General features: G+C 42.0%; 2 protein-coding genes across 8 annotated transcripts; one reads left to right on the forward strand and one right to left on the reverse strand.

Moving 5' to 3' along the window:
* Positions 1 to 7,666: 7,666 nt before the first annotated feature.
* LOC137124633 (serine/arginine-rich splicing factor 7-like) lies at positions 7,667 to 18,451 on the reverse strand. Of its 6 annotated transcripts, none has more exons than XM_067499742.1 (7): positions 18,319 to 18,451; positions 16,694 to 16,874; positions 16,406 to 16,585; positions 10,279 to 10,341; positions 10,121 to 10,198; positions 9,979 to 10,029; positions 7,667 to 8,048 (listed from the first exon to the last, which is right to left on the reverse strand). In XM_067499742.1, exons 2-7 carry the CDS (start codon positions 16,843 to 16,845, stop codon positions 8,000 to 8,002), a joined length of 573 nt encoding a protein of 190 aa, XP_067355843.1. In that variant the 5' UTR covers positions 16,846 to 16,874; positions 18,319 to 18,451; the 3' UTR covers positions 7,667 to 7,999. The 6 variants fall into 6 exon arrangements, with proteins under 6 accessions (XP_067355843.1, XP_067355840.1, XP_067355839.1 ...); XM_067499739.1 differs by lacking the exon at positions 18,319 to 18,451 and adding an exon at positions 17,438 to 17,584; XM_067499738.1 differs by lacking the exon at positions 18,319 to 18,451 and adding an exon at positions 17,423 to 17,584 and having other exon boundaries at positions 9,994 to 10,029.
* gemin6 (gem (nuclear organelle) associated protein 6) lies at positions 17,549 to 20,646 on the forward strand. Of its 2 annotated transcripts, none has more exons than XM_067499745.1 (3): positions 17,549 to 17,681; positions 19,639 to 19,792; positions 20,059 to 20,646. In XM_067499745.1, exons 2-3 carry the CDS (start codon positions 19,662 to 19,664, stop codon positions 20,480 to 20,482), a joined length of 555 nt encoding a protein of 184 aa, XP_067355846.1. In that variant the 5' UTR covers positions 17,549 to 17,681; positions 19,639 to 19,661; the 3' UTR covers positions 20,483 to 20,646. The 2 variants fall into 2 exon arrangements, with proteins under 2 accessions (XP_067355846.1, XP_067355844.1); XM_067499743.1 differs by lacking the exon at positions 17,549 to 17,681 and adding an exon at positions 18,663 to 18,906.
* The last annotated feature ends 601 nt before the right edge of the window (positions 20,647 to 21,247 follow it).

A 21,247-nucleotide genomic window follows, 5' to 3' on the forward strand; every position in this document is an offset into this window, starting at 1 on the left:
GTCAACTCCAAGTCTATTTGACTCCAAAACAGCATGGCTGTCTCAGGGCCTCCTGGGGGCTGTGCTTAATGTTAATTTCAACACAAGCTAATGTAGTTGACTAAAAAACAGCACAGCTGTGTCAGGGCCTCCTGGGGGCTGTCTTTAATGTTAATCTCAACCCCAAAAAAAACTATTCAACTCAAAGTCTATCTGAATCCAAAACAACACAGCTGTCTCAGGGCCTCCTGGGGGCTGTCTTTAAACTTAGTTCCAACACAAAAAAATCCCACCAAAAATCGACTCAACTCAACTCAAAGGTAAGTGTCTCTCCATACAGCTGTCTCAGGGTCTCCTGGAGGCTGTCTTACATCTGGAGAGTCTCATCAACGATTGGACAACTGCTCTTCCAACCCCCGTTACTGACCAGCCTGCAAACATCGACTTGAGAACCAGTGAAACTTCATCAAAAACTGCATCGGAGACTTGACCCCTCCCACAAAAAACACATCAAAAAATCTACCAAAAATCAAGGACACAATGTCATCTTCTCATTAGGAAGACAGCACACAGTATCAGGGAACCAGAGTGACAAGCGTCGGCCCGTGCCATGCCTTTGACTCTCTACTCCAAACCGCCCAGTCGACGGACGAAGCGGGGAGAGTCATCGAGATAAATTCATTTCACCTAACCCCGCCTGTGCCCTCGGACAACCGGTTCCCTTGAAAACTAAGTGCTACCTGGTCTTCCACCCTGCACTGCCAACCTCCCTCTTCCCCCTCGGGATGGGAGAGGGAGGTGGGTTTCAGAGCACGCCTATCCCGGCGGGGTTGCGGTCTCAGGTATATTCGTACCTCTGCTTCCTTTCTCTGTCCTACTCTCCTTCGACCTCCCACATGGGAGTGATGAGGGAGGGGGGAGACAGGACACGCCTATCCCGGCGGGGTTTTGGTTCTTGGTATATTCGTACCTCCCAATTCCTTTTCCTGTTCGACCCCACCCCTTGTTTCTCCCTACTCCATTTTTTTTCTCCTCTACAACAGTCGCTACAATTTTTTAGAAAAAATGAATTTCAACAAAGAAATATCTTCAAAAAGTGGGAAATGTTTACTCATCCCCATTAACCATAAGACTAGTAAGGAAATAAATCTCCAAATTATAACACTTAAAACCTAACAAGGATACTAACTTTAAGCTAGCTCATTAACTTATACACTAAGTTACAACTATGGTGAGGGACTCGCCCCCAACCACAATACCATGCCTGGATGGATTTTCTTCCCCTCTGTGACCTCCAACCACTGGAAATGGAAAAAGACACAGGAAGTGGAAAATCTCCGCTAAGACGCGGGTAACGCCCCCTTATTTACATATTTCCAAAATTTCACCTTTTTTACAAAGTTCCCCAAGTCCAATACCCATAATATTGGTATCAAATGACTTGTCTCAACCTCCTCTTTCTATTGATACCACTTTCACCGCTGAAAAAACAACCTAAAAAGATCGTGAATTGACACCATAAGCAAGAATGGTGACCAGGAAAACAGACTACCCCACCAAACGCCTTGGGAAATCACCTCCACACTGGTCCTCAGCGGGCTAAATGGGACTGCAAGGAGCTTCAACAACCTCCAGCATCATCCCTACTCCCAGCTTCAACTCCTGGACTGGTGAGAAGACTTTGTTAAATTTCCCTTTAGCCTAACTTTGGGTAGGCAGACAGGCGTTTAGTGTAGAGGGGAGCCTGGTCGAAGTCGTGGGGGCTTCCAGATTAGCTGGAGGTACGCTCCACCACCAGGAATACTCCTCTGGGTGGTTACCATAGGCTGCGTTGTTAGAATGGGTGTATGGGAGGCCTCGTTTACCAAAGGCTGGGGTAACCTTGCGGTGTTAACAACCGGCCTGAGGTTCACTGGGGCTTCCTTCCTCTAGGGGATGAGGGAAAGGCAGCCACTGCCGATCCTGGTAGTCCTCTGGGGGAAACACTCTGGGCTGGGGATGGGGTTGTTTACCCAGGGGCCTGGAAGGCAGCAGCTCGCTGCGGCTGGTCCTGGTCCCCCTGGGTGCCCCCCTCTTCCCCTAGAATCAGCAGAATGGGCACAGGGAATACCCCATTATTCCCTTGAGAGACCTGGGAAGGCAGCAGCTCGCTGCGGCTGGTCCTGGTCCTCCCTCGGGGGTGCCCTGGGAGGGGGTGGGTGAGCATTGAGGTTGAGCCGGGAAGGCAGCAGCTCGCTGCGGCTGGTCCTGGAGCTCCCTGGATGTTTACTCCACCTCCATTTCACTGAAAGAAAAAGAACAGGAGGAGGAAGAAGAGACCTATCTTCTCGACCTTGCCTAGGCAGATTGGAGTAACCTAACGGTGCCAACAACCAATCTGCAAACCTGAACAAGGAGCAAGAGAGCCACCCTCCACTTGGACAACACACGGAATGCAACGATCCACAGCTTCAGCAACCTTCAGGTCAGATTTTCTGGACAAAATTAATCTTCTGAATGCTTCTCTTTAAGAACTGTTGAACCTATTAAATCCTCCATCCCCTAGTCCAGCTTAGATGACTAGGCCGAGGATGCGCCAGTAAATACAATAACTAGAAGCAAACTTTCAATTTGATGATAATATCGAATTTAAATTGAATAACTTTAATTGGATGCCTAAAGCTAAAAGGTCAAAGGTCAACATCCCAGATTAATAACATAGTTACTTAATCTAAACTAACTACAATAACTAGAAGCAAACCGTCAATATTGAATTTGAGGCATAAAGCTAAAAGGTCAAAGGTCAAATCACAGACACAAACCAACGTTACTTGATCTAAACTAACAACTAATTGACTATGAGACACACCCTGGGACTTGATCAACCCCAGCGGGGCCGCCCTCGGGTGAGGGTGTCTAGTGGTAATGGCCGAAACACCCGATGATCCTGAGGTACACTACTGATGATGTGTCTCCCAAACTAGACTCCCTCCTAAAATGGCTGCCTACTCTAAACTACATTAGCCCCAACCAGTCCATTTTCCTAACCCTAACCAGTCGAAACTAATGCCTAACCCTAACCAGACTCTGGAACTATTGCTCCAACTAGCTTTGATGTCGCTAACCCTAATCGTCCCCTAATCCTAACCAGTCGAAACTAGTGCCTAACCCTAACCAGACTCTGGAACTATTGCTTAAACTCCAGTTAGCTCTGATGCCGCTAACCCTAATTGTTTCCTAACCCTAACCACTCGAAACCAATGCCTAACCCTAAAGACTCTAAAAACTGTTGCCTTAACCCCAACTAGACCTGATGTCGCTGACCCTAATCGTCCCCTAACCCTAACCTCTCCGTCTTCACGCCTAATCCCAACCAGTTGGAACACACTCGGCGCTGACAGAAACACTGGACGGACAATCCTCCTCCCATCAGAGGCATCCGAACGTCTACCAGCTCAACACACGACTGTCTCAGGACCTCCTCTATACTGTCTTTTATGCCAGTCTCAAAACAAGAAAATGATTCAACTCAAAGTCTATATGGTTCCAAAACAACACAGCTGTCTCAGGGCCTCCTGGGGGCTGTGTATAATGTTAATGCCAGCACAAGTTAATGTAGTCAACTCCAAGTCTATTTGACTCCAAAGCAGCATGGCTGTCTCAGGGCCTCCTGGGGGCTGTGCTTAATGTTAATTTCAACACAAGCTAATGTAGTTGACTAAAAAAACAGCACAGCTGTCTCAGTGCCTCCTGGGGGCTGTCTTTAATGTTAATCTCAACCCAAAAAAACTATTCAACTCAAAGTCTATCTGACTCCAAAACAACACAGCTGTCTCAGGGCCTCCTGGGGGCTGTCTTTAAACTTAGCTTCAACACAAAAAATCCCCCAAAAAATCTACTCAACTCAAAGGTAAGTGTCTCTCCATACAGCTGTCTCAGGGTCTCCTGGGGGCTGTCTTAAATCTGAAGAGTCTCATCAACGATTGGACAACTGCTCTTCAAACCCCCGTTACTGACCAGCCTGCAAACATCGACTTGGGAACCAGTGAAACTTCATCAAAAACTGCATCGGAGACTTGACCACTCCCACAAAAAACACATCAAAAAATCTACCAAAAATCAAGGACACAATGTCATCTTCTCATTAGGAAGACAGCACACAGTATCAGGGAACCAGAGTGACAAGCGTCGGCCCGTGCCATGCCTTTGACTCTCTACTCCAAACCGCCCAGTCGACGGACGAAGCGGGGAGAGTCATCGAGATAAATTCATTTCACCTAACCCTAACCCCCCTAACCCTAACCCTAACCCCTAACCCCTAACCCTAACCCTAACCCTAACCTTTGCCCTTACCCTAAGGCCCTAACCCTAACCATCTCGGGGGGGCCATTGCCTAACCCTAACCACCGAGGGGGGCCATTGCCTAACCCTAACCATCTCGGGCAGGCTTTATTATTAATAAATAACAAAGGCTAACATAATAAAAAATAAACAAAGGACACCACACACTTTGGAAATTCAAATTTATTAAAAGGGAAGAACAGAAGGCATAACAGACAAAAAACAGGGAAAATCATGTCAAATCAGATTAAACTGGGAATGTTAATAAAAGGAAGTCCAAAAAGACTCCACCCACTTACCTGTGAAAATAAAGTCCAATAAGACAAACCTGGGAAGAAAAAAGGAAGTCCAAAAAGACTCCACCCACCTACCGTATAAAAGCAGGGACCCAGAGGCACAGAAGTGCAGCTCAGCCTCAACCTGAAGAAGGACAAAAAAAGTCCGAAACGTTGCAACAGAGGCATGAGCATATAACCCAAGCATGCTGAGGCCAAAATGGCCATTTAAATCTAAAATCAATTTTTTGTATGGAATTCCGTGTCCGAACCCTAACTTATAATTGGCCTCAAAGTGTAGTGCAAGTTAATTTAAAAATTGTTTTCAGGGAGGGGGAACCCAAACTTGGGATCAGGGATGTCTGGGGGGAGGGATGCACTCTGGGAATCAGGGACAGTGTCATGGCCTGTGCCACGAACCCTAATTTGGGTCTCTTTTTTTAAATTTGTTCCTAACCCTAACCCTAACCCCTAACCCCTAACCCTAACCCCTAACCCTAACCCCTAACCCTAACCCTAACCCCAAAAAAAACTATTCAACTCAAAGTCTATCTGAATCCAAAACAACACAGCTGTCTCAGGGCCTCCTGGGGGCTGTCTTTAAACTTAGTTCCAACACAAAAAAATCCCACCAAAAATCGACTCAACTCAACTCAAAGGTAAGTGTCTCTCCATACAGCTGTCTCAGGGTCTCCTGGAGGCTGTCTTACATCTGGAGAGTCTCATCAACGATTGGACAACTGCTCTTCCAACCCCCGTTACTGACCAGCCTGCAAACATCGACTTGAGAACCAGTGAAACTTCATCAAAACTGCATCGGAGACTTGACCCCTCCCACAAAAAACACATCAAAAAATCTACCAAAAATCAAGGACACAATGTCATCTTCTCATTAGGAAGACAGCACACAGTATCAGGGAACCAGAGTGACAAGCGTCGGCCCGTGCCATGCCTTTGACTCTCTACTCCAAACCGCCCAGTCGACGGACGAAGCGGGGAGAGTCATCGAGATAAATTCATTTCACCTAACCCCCTAACCCTAACCCTAACCCCCTAACCCTAACCCTCTAACCCTAACCCTAACCCTTTGGATAAAAGTTCCCTAAATGACTAAATGTAACTGTAATTTTAGATTTGAAGTTTTATTGTCTCTAATATTTTCTCTTTTTACATTTTGTAATTTTATTTGTGAAAGTTGCTATATAAATACATTTTACTTATTTAATTTACAAATTTAATTTTCACTGAAAAACAATTAGTTTATTTAAAACGTTGCAATAGACAATTTCCTTTAGATCTGAAAAAGGTCATTTACTGTTATATTGTATTTTTGACAGTTTTTCATTATTTAAGTTAAATAGAATGTGCTACAGAGCTCAAGAACAGAGGACAGAGGTCCACTATTAAAAGAAGCAACGGCATCCCGCAGCACCTTTGACCAAGCATGGTACAGGATGGCTTGTGTTTCTAGCTGAGTGACTGAGTTGTTTAAATAGTCAAACTTGAATAAAATTGAACTATTGTTCAGAAAGAAATAGCTTTGTCTTGTTCCAGTTGCCCTTCACTCACATCAGGTGAACTATAAACAAAGACAAGGCTGTGTAATAATACTGATAACAGAATGGCAGGAAATCGTGATGATGTGTTGATGAGGAAAACAGGAAGTTAATTCACATATAGTGCACTTATGACATAGAGGAAAAGTGTTGTACACTGATGTTAAATTATATAATTTTATGAGCAATAGCCTACAAAAAAATACAACAATGAGACTGCAGATTTAGCTTTTCCATAAAGGGTTAGGGTTAGTACTGAACCTGGGTACATTTAAAGTGTTTTTTTTTTCTTTGCTTCTCAGTTCCTCCTTCTAAATGAGCATGATGGGTTTCAAGGAAAACACATGGAGAGAGAAAATAAGGAAATGATCATTGATCTTCAGAGGAAAATAAGAGCCTGTGGTAGGTGACATAATATGGAAGACTGGAAACACTTCTGGGGCGACTGAGAATCAGGGATCGATTATGGCACCTGGGTCCAAGAATCATCTTCTGTCTGTTTTTTCAATGGCTGAGAGGAGCAACACTAAAAGAGGACAGGTGATATGTGCAGATGAACTTAATATTTATCTGAGCCTTCTGAAAGTGGTCCTGTACCCACAGATCAAGGCTGACACAAATGTAGACCAAGCCTGACTTTGTTTACTTAATCAGATGTAAACCAAGAATATGTATCTGTCAAGCTGGGCCTGGTGGACAATGTAGATTTTGTGTTATCAAATGAAGATTTCTTAGTTAAGTTCTGGAGAGCAAATCTTCCTATGACATCATCAAGATATAGGACAGCCAAAAGTCCAAATTACAGATGTGTAAAGTAACAGCATTTACTCAAGCACAGCTCTGAGTACTCTGACAGAAACAAGCATTAACTCACAATTTTGAGCATATTGTGGTTAAATCAACAGTTCAACGACCATGGACTGAATCAGGTAATCATGTTCCACAGATAACTTAAAAAACATCCATATAACATTATGATGTAAATATCTACTCTTAGGTCAAAGTAAATTTATTCAGGCACCAATTCAGTACGAGAACTCAAATTTTCTTGTATCCCACCGCAAGCACAAATATTTTTTTCTGCCATTTAGTGATATCTGCTTGTGCCAACACCTTTAAGTATCCGTTACATAGAGTCCTTGATTTAACTACACTTAAAGCTTCCCCTCTGCTCAATGTTTCAGTCACAACCTTAATTTAAACTAGTTATAAATTCTGTAATTTTCCCTTGATACGTATCATATAATGCTATTAATTCTTAAAAATTAAATACTTTGTAGGTCTAAGTGAAGCAGTGAAGATAAATGAATGCTGTCTTTTTTTTTTTTATAACACTGACCAGTGTTAATGAGAACTAATAAAGCTGGTGATATTAATACATGTATTACAAAACATTACACTTATTGTTGCTCTAAAGTTTAGTATCTATTATTTCATTCACACAAACTTAGGATTTAAATTACTTATCATTTATTTATTGAAAGAAAATGAACATGTAGGAATTTTTGCTGTAACAAATGTTAAAGCCACTCCATGTCTCATTAACAAAATTTTTATAAACATTATTAATACACACCCCCTGTGAGCTATCAGTCCACACAGGTCTAGGTACAGGTCTCCTTGTACAAATCTTTATTGATTCTTCAGTGCTAACAGGAAGTGAACTAAATTACAAACAAACTGGAAGCTCATTTATTCACACAAAAACCCATGAAACAGGACATCTAAAAGGAAAGAAAAACAGGAGCTAAGGGTCAGTCTGCAACCAGACTTTGAGGTCCAACAAGTGGGAGCAGTCAATCTTCTGCTGAATTCAGGATCTGACGGACATAGATGAACCAGATCACAACTGAACCAGAACCTGCTGACTCATCTTCTGACTGGAGACGCTGAGTGAGATCGACCCACTGATTCAGACCTGAGGAAGACAGGAATATTATGGTTTAAGGTAATGACAGGAGTCAATTTAAGACTAGTATGACAGACCTTGGCACCATTTTCTGTAAGTCACTAAACAGATCCAGGATCAAGTAATTGATTTCAGATGTTCTAAAGTTTAATCAGTTTATCCAGCACTGTCGGGTCTTCAAATCCAGTTTCAGTGGATTACATTCAGATACAATTCTGAATCTGAAGTAGATTAGACAAGATAGATATATTATCTGGGTTTAGGTTAGGTGTGATGATGAAATTGTGTATGACTGTTGAGAATGTCATCGAGTAAAACATCTAATTGTCAGCAATGATTAGTCCACCCCCAAATAAAAAAAAATGTCCTTCAAAGTGGTGCCTGTTCCTCTGAGCCACACTACTCTTAACCACAGTGACTTTACTGCAGGTAAATTTTAAAATGAGACATTAATTGTGAACTGTGAGATCTCATCAGTCATACTGTCAAGATCAATACAGTGCATCTGGAAAGTATTCACAGCGCTTAACTTTTCCATATTTTGATACAGCTTTATTCTAAATATGGATAGAAATCATTATGTTTCTAAAATTTCTACAAACAATACCCCATAATGACAACGAAAAAGAATTTTGTTTGAAATCTTTACTTTAAATTTAATCAAAAAAACAAACCAAAAACAAACATGTACAGGCTTTCCCTTGATTCTGACTAATCTCCCAGCTCCTGCCACTGAAAAACATCACAGCATGATGCTGGCACCACCATCCTTTACTGTAGAGATGTTATTGGCCAGGTGGTGAGCAGTGCCCGGTTTCTTCCAGATATGACACTTTGGATTCAAGCCAAAACGTTTAATCTTTGTTTCATTGGACCACAGAACTTTGGTTCTTGTGGCCTGAGAGTCCTTCAGGTGGGCTGTTGTGTGCCTTTTACTGAAGAGTGTTTTCCAGAGATGGTTGTTGTTCTGTAAGATTTTTCTCCACAGAGAAATGCTGGAGCTCTTTTAGAGTGACCACCGGGTCCTGGTTCACCTCCCTGACTAAGGCCCTTCTCTCTCAATTGCTAGATTTGGCCAGCTGGCCTGCTCTAGGAAGAGTCCTGGTGGTTGCAAACTTATTCGATTTATGGATGGTTGAAGCCACTGTGCTCATTGGGAACTTCAAAGCTAAAGAAATGTTTCTGTACCTTTTCCCAGATCTTTGTCTTCATACAATCTTGTCTCAGAGATCTACAGACAATTCCTTGGACTTCATGGCTTAGTTTATGCTCTGATATGCCCTGTTAACAGTGGAACCTTATATAGACGGATGTATGGTTTCCAAATCATGTCCAATCAACTGAATTTCCCACAGGGGGACTCCAATCAAGTTGTAGAAACATCTCAAGGATGATCAGTTGAAACAGGATGCACCAGACCTCAATTGTGAGTGTTATGAGCGTGTGTGACTGAGTGTGAATGGATGAATAAGAAGCAGTGTAAAGCGATTTGAGTGCCAATAGGTAGGAAAGCGCTATATAAGTGCAGACCATTTACCATTTACTTTCTGGATGCACCGCATGATATTAACTTATTTAGGGTTCTGGATTGTTGCAGCATGTAACAATCTTGCTTTAACTGTGCTTTAACTAGCCTAATCACTACCTTGATTTCAGTGGCTTGCATGATAAGAACAGTTGGATGGACTTCATGATCCATCACCTTTCAAATCTGAGGCCTTCTTGATTAAACTACTTAATCCTGAGGGGAAAAAAGGGCTCCTGATCAGGTGTTAGACACAGAGTGTGTTGCTAAAGCAACTAACTCAACATGACATGACCATCGATGCTTTGATTCGATTTGATTTGCACATACAAAAAAAATTACACCAAAATTTATCCTTATTGAGAAATTCTCCCCCCACTTGTAATTACTGAACTCTTATTGTGAAAGTCTCACCACAGTACCACCCACCTGCTGCGGCCTCTTGACCCAGATCTAGATCTTGTCCTACAAGTGAACAGAAATAGACTGATGTCAAGAGTACAGAAAATAATCACCTCAGCAGTGAGCCATGAGGACATCATCAGCACAGGCTTACCTGGACTTCCTGGGTGTAGCAGACCTGGATCTTCTGGGAGACGCTGAGCGGGAGCGGCGAGTAGAAGACGACCTGGACCTGGTGACATAATCAGCAAATGAGAATGGCACCACCAAAATAAGGGCCCTCACTTTACCTATACAAAGTCTTGCACTCACCTCCTCTCATGGCTCCTGCTGCGGGAGTAACGCCTCCCTCTGGACCTGGAGGGAGACCTGGACCTGAACCCAAATCAGACAGAAGGGGGTGACAGTGAGAGGTGGGCACACCTAAGTTCCAGTAACAAAGTGCTAAGAGATTTAGTCATGCAGACTGAAACTGGACTTAATCTGTAAAAACATTAATGGGTGATGAAATAAACCTTTTGTGCGTCTGCCCTCTTTGGACCAGGTCTAGCAGATCTAGATGATCTAGAAGATTTCGTACTGACACCAAATAGCTTGATTGAGACTTGATAGAAGCGAGGCGGGTTTTTCTAGAAGGGACCGTGGTCCAGCGGGTCTTTTCCTTGTTACACTACTGGGGCCAAATTAACAAGGCAGGGCGCTGGTCTTTCTCTGAGCTTCTAAAACCTTTACGCAGATCAGATCCGCCTCAGCTTGGAGAAAAACCTCATCAGATCTTTTAGGATCTGAATCAGATGATGAAACCAGGGCAGCATTAAAACATCTCACAACAGCAGAGTTAGAGTCACACACAAACACATCTGGATCCTACAGGACTCACAGACCAGGTCCCAGAGCAAGACGGGGTTAATCTACAGCAGACACAGTAAACCCCATCCGACTGGGATGGCCTGTGTTCAAACCAAACGTCCTGTTGGACTCAGGTCTGACAGAGGAACTGTTTTAAATAAAAACTGAGCTGAGCCTCCAGCACATGGCGATACAGAGTTACGGGGGGTCCCAGTCCTCAGTCCAAATTGCACCATAATCCACCAATATCCTGAAGAACAAAGCTCACCCTGTCTTGTCAAAGTCGGGTTAGTGTGTTTATCTCGTAAAACTTTAATCCACTATTGCTGGTAAAAACCACCTTTACAGATCCATAAAGAGCAGCAGCAACCTCACAAACCAGTTCCCTTGTTATACCTAAATTAAAGTTGTACACCTGTAATTTTTTACCACCTATTGCTGGCTTCTATGTAATTACATATGTATTTTACATACATATGTGAAATGTTTTTGATAAGAAAGGTGCAAATAAGAAAATAAATTGGCTAGGCTTCATGTATTTCTTGTCAGTTGTCTTCTAAATGTGTAGATTAACAACTGATCTTAAAGCTTTCCATGTATTGCCTTCTCACTGCCAGTCTATGAAGTATGAGTGCTGCACAGCGACACATCACAAAAAAAATGACACAAGTTCGCGGAAAGATGTAAGGTTAAGGATCCTGCAAAACAAGGAAATATGTACTTCTCTCAGCTTATGCTAGTCACAACTCACCATTATTTCATGGTTTTGTTTTCAAAGTTTGGATAGGATTGTGGAATGTTTATGCATCAAAGATTTCGAAAGATCTTGTTATGCCTCAAAGCAACAAGGAAGGACTGTGGGGAAAGGACTACATTCTGACAAGGGAATACCTCTGAAGAAGTACCCTCTTACTACTAATCCTTCCACCACACACAGCTAAACACGTTAGCACAGACATTTGTATGGGAAGATACTACCAATGTTATTTGCATGTTTTCAATCCAACAAAATATTAAATTAACTGTATTTTTGTCTTTTGCAGACACTGATGATCCCACATAACAAAACTAATAATAAACTGATGTTGGCGCTCCTACTAGAAGCCTTTGCTAAGCAAGGCAAAAAACACCACATGGTCATTAATGTCACCATCTCAAATAGACTCTCAAATTTATTATTCGAGGTAAACCTAATGAATAAAAGGATGAAATTGGAATCATCTTTAATACTAGAAACTAAGTGAGTTGATAGAAACATGTATAAGAAACCAACAAGTATAAAGATTACAAATACAGAATGTAATGCAATGTTTTATTATAAAAAAATGGTTAGATGACAGCTACCTACAACAAACTAAAGAAGATATAATACCTGGTTGATTGCATGATGCTGGACCAGTTTCAGATTGGTATGTGTGGAAACTGCAGGGATGCTTACTAAACCTGGGTGGGTACCAAAAGCCGGGAACAAAGCAAGTAGTCTGCATGTCATTTCACTTTTCAGTGCTCACATTATGGTCTGTGCGATAAGACTAAGACAGCTTAGCCTTAACTGCTATCTTTGCTGCCCTTTTCTTATCAAAATGACAAAGTAAACACATTCTCTACAAAACAATTTGGGGTGGGTGAACCTCAGTTAGTAAGGCAACCGTCCATGCAACACAGGGTCAGAGGTTCGACTCGTTTCCTTAACATTGAACAAATTTGGGAATAGATCATTCAGCAAATTCCCACCATCCACCATTGCGAAAAATAACATTGTGCAGTATTGCCAGACGTTCTCTTCAGACATTCTTCCTATTCCAACTGAAGGATTTTTAGGAGGTGGGACGGACCCTTCCAAATGATGCACACAACCACACAGCAGTGAAAGACGTAGATACACGCCTGTGGACAACCTCTCCCAGGCTGTACACGACGCTCACGGGAGGGCAGGAGCCTTGAGGGAGCCAGGGAGCCAGTCGGGGGAAAACACTCACTAAGTCACTCACACTTAAGGTTGTCCCGGTGATAAGGACAAGTAGTGGCGACGGGGCGTGCCTGCAGTCTGAGTCCCCATGCCGTGAAGAAGGAAAGCAAAAGTGAGACCACCACCATGGAACACGCAATGAAACACCTTGTGCCACAGTACACTGGTCGAGTAAAACACATGCTTTGAAAGATGTGATGAATCTGCGGAGGAAAACCACAACAGACTCTATCCCAGAACTGGACAGGAACGTGTACACAGGTGATATTTGTTTCACCTGTGAAGCTAGAAACCGAACATGATATCTCCCCACTCTCCGGGGGGGGAAGTGCAGTGCCCCTAAAAGATAATTTGATGGATAATTAGAAATATACCGGCAGGATATGAGTCTTTTTTGTGCCATCAATAAAAACGTTGATTGGATGAATTACATGTATTATAACCAACAGCAATTCGCCACACCTCTGATGCTGTAGAACGCCTGGCGGAGCAGCTGGCAGAACAGGATGGCCCTAGACATGCTCCTTGCTGAGAAAGAATGTGTTTGTGATGTTTAGAGGCTCATGTTGTACTGTATTCCTAATAATACTGCACCTAATGGAAGTGTCACCACAGCACTAGAGGCTCTTGGATCCCTCAGGGAGTATTTTGCATGAAACTGTGGTGTAAATACTGGTTGGATCGACTGGATTGACCAGATATGTGGTAAATGGAAACCTGTTATATTGTTATTGCTTACTTCCACACTTGTTGTGCTTGCAATTTTTGCATTTTACAGGTGTTGCCTTATCCCATGTGTAAGAGGTGAGAGAGATGGCACTCATTAATATAACATCTGCAAAGAGTTTAGTTCCTCTTTTATGACCTGATGTTGACCTGTACACAGATTCTAGTGATGCATATCACTATGTGTAAATATTCTATATGATACTTTCTAATCTACGCTTAGCTCTGCAACTCAGTGGTGTCTATGTCAGACGAAAACAGTGCCTGAATTTCCAATACAACATTAAGAGGATGTATATTGAATCTTTATGAATTTGTACATCTGATGATTTCTGTGTGTGTCTTGTGATTGAAATGTAATCAAAAGGAGGGAATTGTGATGGAAAATCAAGTATGATTAAATGATTGCATTTTACTCTTAGCATTTTACCTAATTATAATGGGAACTTGTACTCAATGTACTTTTGAAGGATGTTTAAAATGTAGGTTATAAAACTAATGTGTGATGTATGAAGTTTAGAACTGCATAGGATGGAGACTAGAAAATCTGTCGATGTACTTCTCTCTTGCAACATAATAAAACTCTAAAAGACATCCTGGATGTTGAAGCTTCTTTACTGATTACACTGGAGGTGTCTAAGACCAGATATTGTCATTTTTGACAGCAAGACACTGAATCCCATCTCCCAGTCAGTTAAGCACCTTGCATGGGAGGCACTGCCATCACTTTGAGTGTATGTAAATGGGTGAATGAGAAGCAACATTGTAAAGCGCTTTGAATAAAGGCACTATATAAGCAGCCATTTACTAATTAGTTAAGCATTCATATAACTAAATCATAAATCACTGAACTATCAACTTCATCAGTTGACATGCTTCCATAATGCTGTTGTACATAAGTACTGGTGTAACTCGGCTGATAGCTTTCAACAGAGACTGGCTTCCACAATAATACATACGTAATCACTGATTACGTATGTATTAGCGTTTTCAGATGGGCAAGAGGTGCAAAAACTGGCCAGGACTGTAAGGAGGGGCTATAATGTTGAGTTTAGTTGTTAAAAAAAAAAAAAAAAAAAAAGATTACAGATATTGAAAGCAAAATAGTATTTAGCCAAAACAAATAAAAATTCTTCAAACTTAAAAACATTTTTAAATTGTTGTATAGGATCTATTTTGCTGTTATCATTGTAGTTTCTGACTCTAAAGAGCTTGCTAAATTTACCCAGTCTACTTTACACTGCTGCACACACCACAGGAAGGCACATACATGTGAACTAGGGTTGAACAAAAAAAAAAAAAAAATATATCACTTTCAAATAATATTGCAGTTTAACTGAATTGAATTTCCTGTACCTTCCTACCTTAATACTTGTTCTGTCTTTTACTTGGATATAAGCATCTGCCAAATAATTAAATGTAAATATAATGTAAATGGATGCAAGGAACAGTGTGCCACCCTAGGCAACACCATAAATGAAATAAAAATACTTTTAAATGCGTTATACTTTATATTTTTATTTGGATTGTTATGCACTTCTTCTTCTGTCTTCTGTTTTTTTTTTAAAGTTCTTTATAAATAAAGCTGGCTTGGCTTCCTAAAAAAGCCCCAACAGGCTGTTTTTGTTAATGAATAACAACAGATTTGCTAATGCAACCCCCAAATGCCCTCTTAGGTCAGCTGTGTCAGGAATAGGCTGACAGGGATCTGTGGCCGAATTGTGTAAGATTATAACAAGTTTGGAACAAAACAATGAGTTAATTTAATGTAGTTTATTGTCCGTGCTCTGGAGAACGTTATTGTTGGAGTTAGAGGCCACGTCAGCTGGAACCTTAATGACGACATGTTTGCATGTTGCTGGTTGTTTTTTTTTTCATTTTTTTTTTTAAAAGACACTACTACCATTACATGAGGAAAAAGGGGAAAACCGTGAAAGAGATAAATGGATAATTACTAAGAATAAAATTGTAATAGGAGACAGAGTTAAAAACAGAAAAAAATTGTATAACAATAATAATAATGGTTTAAAGAATGTGTTTGTTTAAGCAATGCTTGAACTGTTTGTGTGTTCACACATGTACGTTTGTGTATGCATGGCCAACACAAAGTAGCAAGCAAGCGCGCACACACACACACACACACACACACACACGCAAATGTCTGCATTAGTCAATTAACATTTTAAGCTGCAGTTTATACCACAACGTTACAAACTATAGCTTTGTTAGCCTAAACAAGCCAATGTAAACTCTAAACAATGTGTTTGGACAAATGCATTCATCAAAATCCAAACATTAATGGTCACACCAATAGACCACATAATTTAATAACTGAAACTCTCTCCCTTTGAATAATTTGTACAGATCTAGACATTTATATTGTATGTCTATATTTAAAATACTTTCCAAAGTTTGAGATGTTTCCTTCTTAATTCCTATTTGTAGAGAGGCTTTTGGTAGTGGGTAGTTTGGCCCTAAATATTCATCTCGAAATAACTCCACAAATGGCAATGCAGTTTTTTCCTTCCTCAAGTTGCAGTGGACATGTCACTGCTCCTACAGAGAGCAGCATTCCACACTGTTCTAGTAACGTAAGAAACAAGAACTGTCATGTTGTCCGAATTTTAGTATCAACTAAGATCTATCAACTAAATGGAATTTCATACCACAAATCAATGCAACCCTTACAGATTGCATGATCAGTTTAAACATATATGAACGCTGGGACTAGGACCAGGACCACAACAAAAACCAGGTGGACTGGACTGGATCATATCCTTTTCATGGTCTTAAAGATTCAGACTCAGTGACGGAGGCTCAGCTTCAGTGAACCAGGTTAAAACTTCATATGATGTCAGCAGATCACGAGATGTGAGAAAAGTGAGTTGTTAATACCTGCTTCTGCGGCTGCGGTGGCTGTAGCGATGACAGTCATAGGCATAGTGACCTTTCTCCCCACATTCGTAGCACTTATCATTGGGGTCAAAGGGTCGACGTGTCGGTGGTCGATCATACCGAGAGCGCCTAGACGTTCCAGTGGACAGCTCGACCCGCACACGGCTGCCACACAGCACCCTACAATACAGTTAGTTAAAAAGCAGTCAATAGCCCGGAAAACAAAAACACGTTCAAATCATTTAAATGTGCGTGAGCTCAGGTGAAAAATATTTAGTGAGTACTGACTTTCCATCTAACCCTCGGACGGCATCGTCGGCATCTCTGGGATCTTCAAACTCCACAAAGGCAAAGCCAGGAGGGTTTCTGGCGATCCACACAGTCCTGAGGGGCCCATAAGACCCAAAGGCCCGCTCCAGCTCACCTTTTCCCGCTCCCATGCCCAGATTCCCCACGTACACCTTTGTCTCTGGGGACACAAACGAGGACCACAATTACAACAGACTTTAATACTACATAACATGAAAACCTGTTCCTAAAATGTAGCTGTTAGTTTCAATCTCGGTTTATTATATTTACATCTTTTTAACAAAAAATACTCTGATCATTTACTTCAGGTGATGAAGTGAAGATAAGATCACAATAGTAATAATTCTCAGTGAGCTTGAATTAAACGGCTGTAACATTATCGAAGTAACGTAACTCAATTACATTACCTTGCTGTTAGCTCGTAGTTACAGCTACAACTGCTAACAGACGCCATTATTGGCACATTACATATAAGCTAAATATCTAAACACCCTCAGAGTCGGTACCAACGAAGGGCACGAACGTTAACTTCTCGGTACCGATAACCTCTACGGTAACGTTAACAGCTGAAAACGAACCCCGGTACCACAGGCGAATGGTGAAAACAATGTTAACTAACGAAGCTAGGCAGGATCCATGCTAACCGCACTGTCCGTCACCGGAAACTCGCAGATCCGATATTAACATATCAAATACAGGGTAAGTTACCTCCTCCATACCGACCGTATCTAGACATCCTCACTACTGGTTCACTGTGCCGCAGGGTCCGCTCTCAATGCGGCTCAGTGCGCGTTAGTTTGGCTGTTTGCTGCGTGACTCGGCGGAAGTCCAGTCATCACCAAAAGACGAGTTCCGCTCACAGTTTCAAAATTAAAGTTGCTTGTTTATTAATTTGGTGGTAAATTAAAAGATTTGAACAGCTCTGACTACACTTTTCTGAGGAAGTTGAAAACGGCTTTGGATACAGGTAACTTTTTTACATCCTGTTTTATCGGGTCAAAGGGATAGCTGGAATGCAACCATCAACATATGCTCTTAACAGCTTATCATTTTCAGGGCGGCTGCTGTGCGAGAGGCGGGGTACAGGTCGTGAGTCTAGCTCAGGTTTTCGTAGATCACAACGGATTACACAGACACACGATTTGTGCTAAAAATGCAGCAGGTGCCAGGTCCAACTACAGGGAAAGTTTCATATTCTGCCCCCTAAAGCCTGTGGTCAGCAGCAGCATTCTGCACACATCCAAGCGTTGATAATGTGCCGTGGACAGAGCTCAGTGTTGTCACACTCGACCAGCCATCGCGTACTTTGATTAAATTGTGTCCAAATGATACCAGGCGGCTACAAAACAGCGATACACAACTTGATGTCGTTATTCCAGACCACAGATTAGGTGATACTACATGAGAGATTTGAAGACTGAGAAAGCATTGGGTTGATGTATGCTACTAATAAACACTTGAGTTATGCATATGCATTTTACATTTAAATTTAGTAATTTAGCCGACGCTTTTATCCGAAACGAGTTACCAGTGTACAGCGTACACAAGTTTCCGGTTTTTTGTTTGGGAGTGAGTTTGCTGAGCGTGCAGAGTTTGGTAGCTACCATCGAGGGTTGAATAGTTTTGCTTGGTGTCTTCTGTGCGGTGCTGGGACCACCAGACGTCGTTCGTTGGCAGACCATAGGATTGTAGACCTGAATGAGGGAGTTTAGGTAAGCAGGAGCTGTTGAGGTGATCACCCTGTGGGCAAAAGACAGAGCTTTGAACCTGATGCGAGCAGCTACAGGAAACCAGTGTAGAGATCTGAAGAGTGGTGTGACATGAGTCCTTTTTGGCTGATTAAAAATGTGGCGTGCTCCCGCATTTTGGATCATCTGCAAGGGTTTGATTGTGGTCATGCCGAGGCATTTTGTTCCCTTGCTTTCCTCCCCAAGTCCGAATGGTTGTCTGTCTGTATTTGTCTCTCCGTGTTGGCCCAGAGACAGACTGGAGAGCTGTCAAGGGTGGACCCCCTCCAAACATAATAAGAGGTTACAGATGATGGATGAAGTTATGCACAGTTCTTTTCCCCACCTTTGAGGTATCTGCTTAAAAAAAAAAAATCACTACGCGGATAAAGGTTCTGGGGCTGCTGGTGAATGAGAGGCTGGAATTGAGCTGCACGCAGGTGATCACAAACTCTTCTCTTGGAGGTAAGAAAAGTGGCAGTGCGTTGTAAAAACGTGTTCCTGACGTCAGAATAAGAAAAAAATAAATAAGTGAAGTAGCAAATGATTTGGAGCTTCCGAGGCGGCAATTAAGGCGAAGGTTAAGGGAAATCTAATTCAACCCTAAGTTACAAAGCTACCTTTCTCTGTTTTTTTCACCTGTTATTGTTACGAATGGGTGTTCGACATTCTACAAACAATCTCAATACTATCTTAAACCTGTTCACAAATTTGTATTGTAGTAATTATAGATTATTGTCGGTCCTTATACCTGCATCTTCTATGAAATGAGGGGGACTAAGACCAAAGGAAAAGAAACAAGTGAGGATGCAATCAGTTACAGATTCACTGGGTGCTCAGGAGCTTGGGCCCCCACACGGAGTTGACATGGTGAACATAAAACGTATCCAATAGTCTGCAATGTCCTGTGTTCCCACCACTCAGTTGTTTAGATAAAAAATTGTCCACTACCCCCACAGTTGGTAGTTTTCAAGAGCCCCCACTGGGAGAACTGGGATATAACATATGGCGTATTAGATTGAGTCGCTACCTTCTTATGATAGTTTCCTAGCCTGCAGGGGGCAGAAGCGGTTTACATTAAAGCGGAAGTGCGGCGGAACCATTGTGTCGGTGCAACGTTTCCTCCGGAGGGTTTAAAGCTCGTTAAGCCGTCAGAGAACTCCATCGGTTGTATTTGTGTTCATTATTTCTTTATAGTGCATTACTAAGTAGGGGCCGTGATGCAGCGCGGTTGGCCTCTATTAGGTCCGCTGCGGTGGTTCCGTTACGTCAACAAGAAGGTGAAGGTGAAGGCGAGAAAAGACGAAGAGGTCCGCGGCTGGCTGTTCACTGTGGACCCGGTATCTGCCAGGTGAGTGATGTAGCGTGTTGCTGCTGTTAAGGTAAAAAAAAACTTCAAAAGTAAAAAGAATGGTAAGGTAAAACTTGATCAGATCTGTAACTATAAATTCAAATGTGCTATGATCTTCAGAGGATTATTTTTATACTGACAAAGTTTTATTCGTTGTATTTTGCGTACATTTACTTTGGTAAAACTGTAAAACGGTATTCCCTGCTAAGTATTTGTAAACAGTGGTACTGCTGTGTGACCCTTTGTGTCGCTTTGCTCCTATCCAGTATGGTCCTGGTGGACTTTAGGGAGAATGGAGGGGTACTGGTGCAGGTGGTGATGGGTCACGCTGTGGAGGAGGTGCAGGTCCTACAGGAGGCCGACAGGAGGACTGCAGACCACCTCCAGACCATGTTCTTGCCACCAAGGACCTGTATCCTGGAGCCTGAGGAACTAAACAGGAGAAAGGGGAGCATCCGTAGGTGGCTAGAGAAGAACTGGGTTCCTGTGGAAGAAGATGGGGATGAGCTAAAGGTGGCAGGGGTCCTGACCATCAGAGCGCCATATAGAGCTGAGGACTGCTGCAGCTCCAACGAGATTATTCTGGACCGCATCCAGAGACTGGTTCAGACTAGAACAGATCATCCTAAACTGCTCCCAGAAACAGATCCAGAATCAGCCAATTTTTCCTTGACCACATCCAGAGACTAAGCCATATGGATCCCTAAGTTCAAACAAGGACTAAGAACTTGTTAAATCAGTTAATCAGAATGCAACAACAATTTTCCATTTTGTCAATTAAATGTCACAGGGGGTGAAGCTTCGCCCACTAATCCGTTGAAGTAATCACTGAAAAATAAACCCCTTCAAAATAAGTCTTGGTGGCTTCAATTTGATATAATTCTGAAACTGGATCAAAATGTTTTTTCCCTAAATTTATGATTAGGTTACTGAGAGAAAAACTGGACTTATTGAGGTATTGATCAATTGGAGTTCTTTTTTTGAATATTTGACTTAAATGAAGTGTGGTAGTTTAGTAAATTAAGAATGAACAGATTTTGTTTAGGCTGAAATCAGATTTAAACTGAGTCACATAAGGTTATTTTATACAGAGCCTTAACAATTGTGTCACTGGGTAAAACACTGAACCCAAAGTTTCCAGAACTGTTGAATTTCTCTCCCTGACATCTGCTGCCACTTGGCTTCCTAGGGTTACCCTGTTGGTCAACATCAGCACCGGTTAACTAAGGTTTGCTCTGCACTTTCCCCACTCACACTTACTGTCACCCCCCCCAAAAAAAATCAGAACCTTATATTTTCATTTCAGTATTTACAGCCCAGTGTTATCAATAAAAGCATTCGCCTAGTATCAGGCTGTTTAGCTCTGAGTCATGCAGGTTAGACACAGGACCAATTGGACAGATGGCCAGTCAACCTCTATATAGAGTGGACATACTCAGTTGGTAAAAAAAATAA

The sequence above is a fragment of the Channa argus genome, chromosome 3 (genome assembly GCF_033026475.1).
Source record: "Channa argus isolate prfri chromosome 3, Channa argus male v1.0, whole genome shotgun sequence".
In the NCBI taxonomy this organism is placed as follows: domain Eukaryota; kingdom Metazoa; phylum Chordata; class Actinopteri; order Anabantiformes; family Channidae; genus Channa; species Channa argus.

Coding starts and splice junctions, on each gene's coding strand:
- gemin6 (XM_067499745.1), top strand. CDS start 19,662: ATGCAGCGCGGTTGGCCTCTATTAGGTCCGCTGCGGTGGTTCCGTTAC. Junction 19,793..20,058: donor GTGGACCCGGTATCTGCCAG/GTGAGTGATGTA, acceptor GCTCCTATCCAG/TATGGTCCTGGTGGACTTTA.
- LOC137124633 (XM_067499737.1), bottom strand. CDS start 17,450: ATGTCTAGATACGGTCGGTATGGAGGAG. Junction 16,875..17,422: donor ATACGGTCGGTATGGAGGAG/GTAACTTACCCT, acceptor TTGTGTCCCCAG/AGACAAAGGTGTACGTGGGG. Junction 10,030..10,120: donor GCTACACCCAGGAAGTCCAG/GTAAGCCTGTGC, acceptor GTTCACTTGTAG/GACAAGATCTAGATCTGGGT.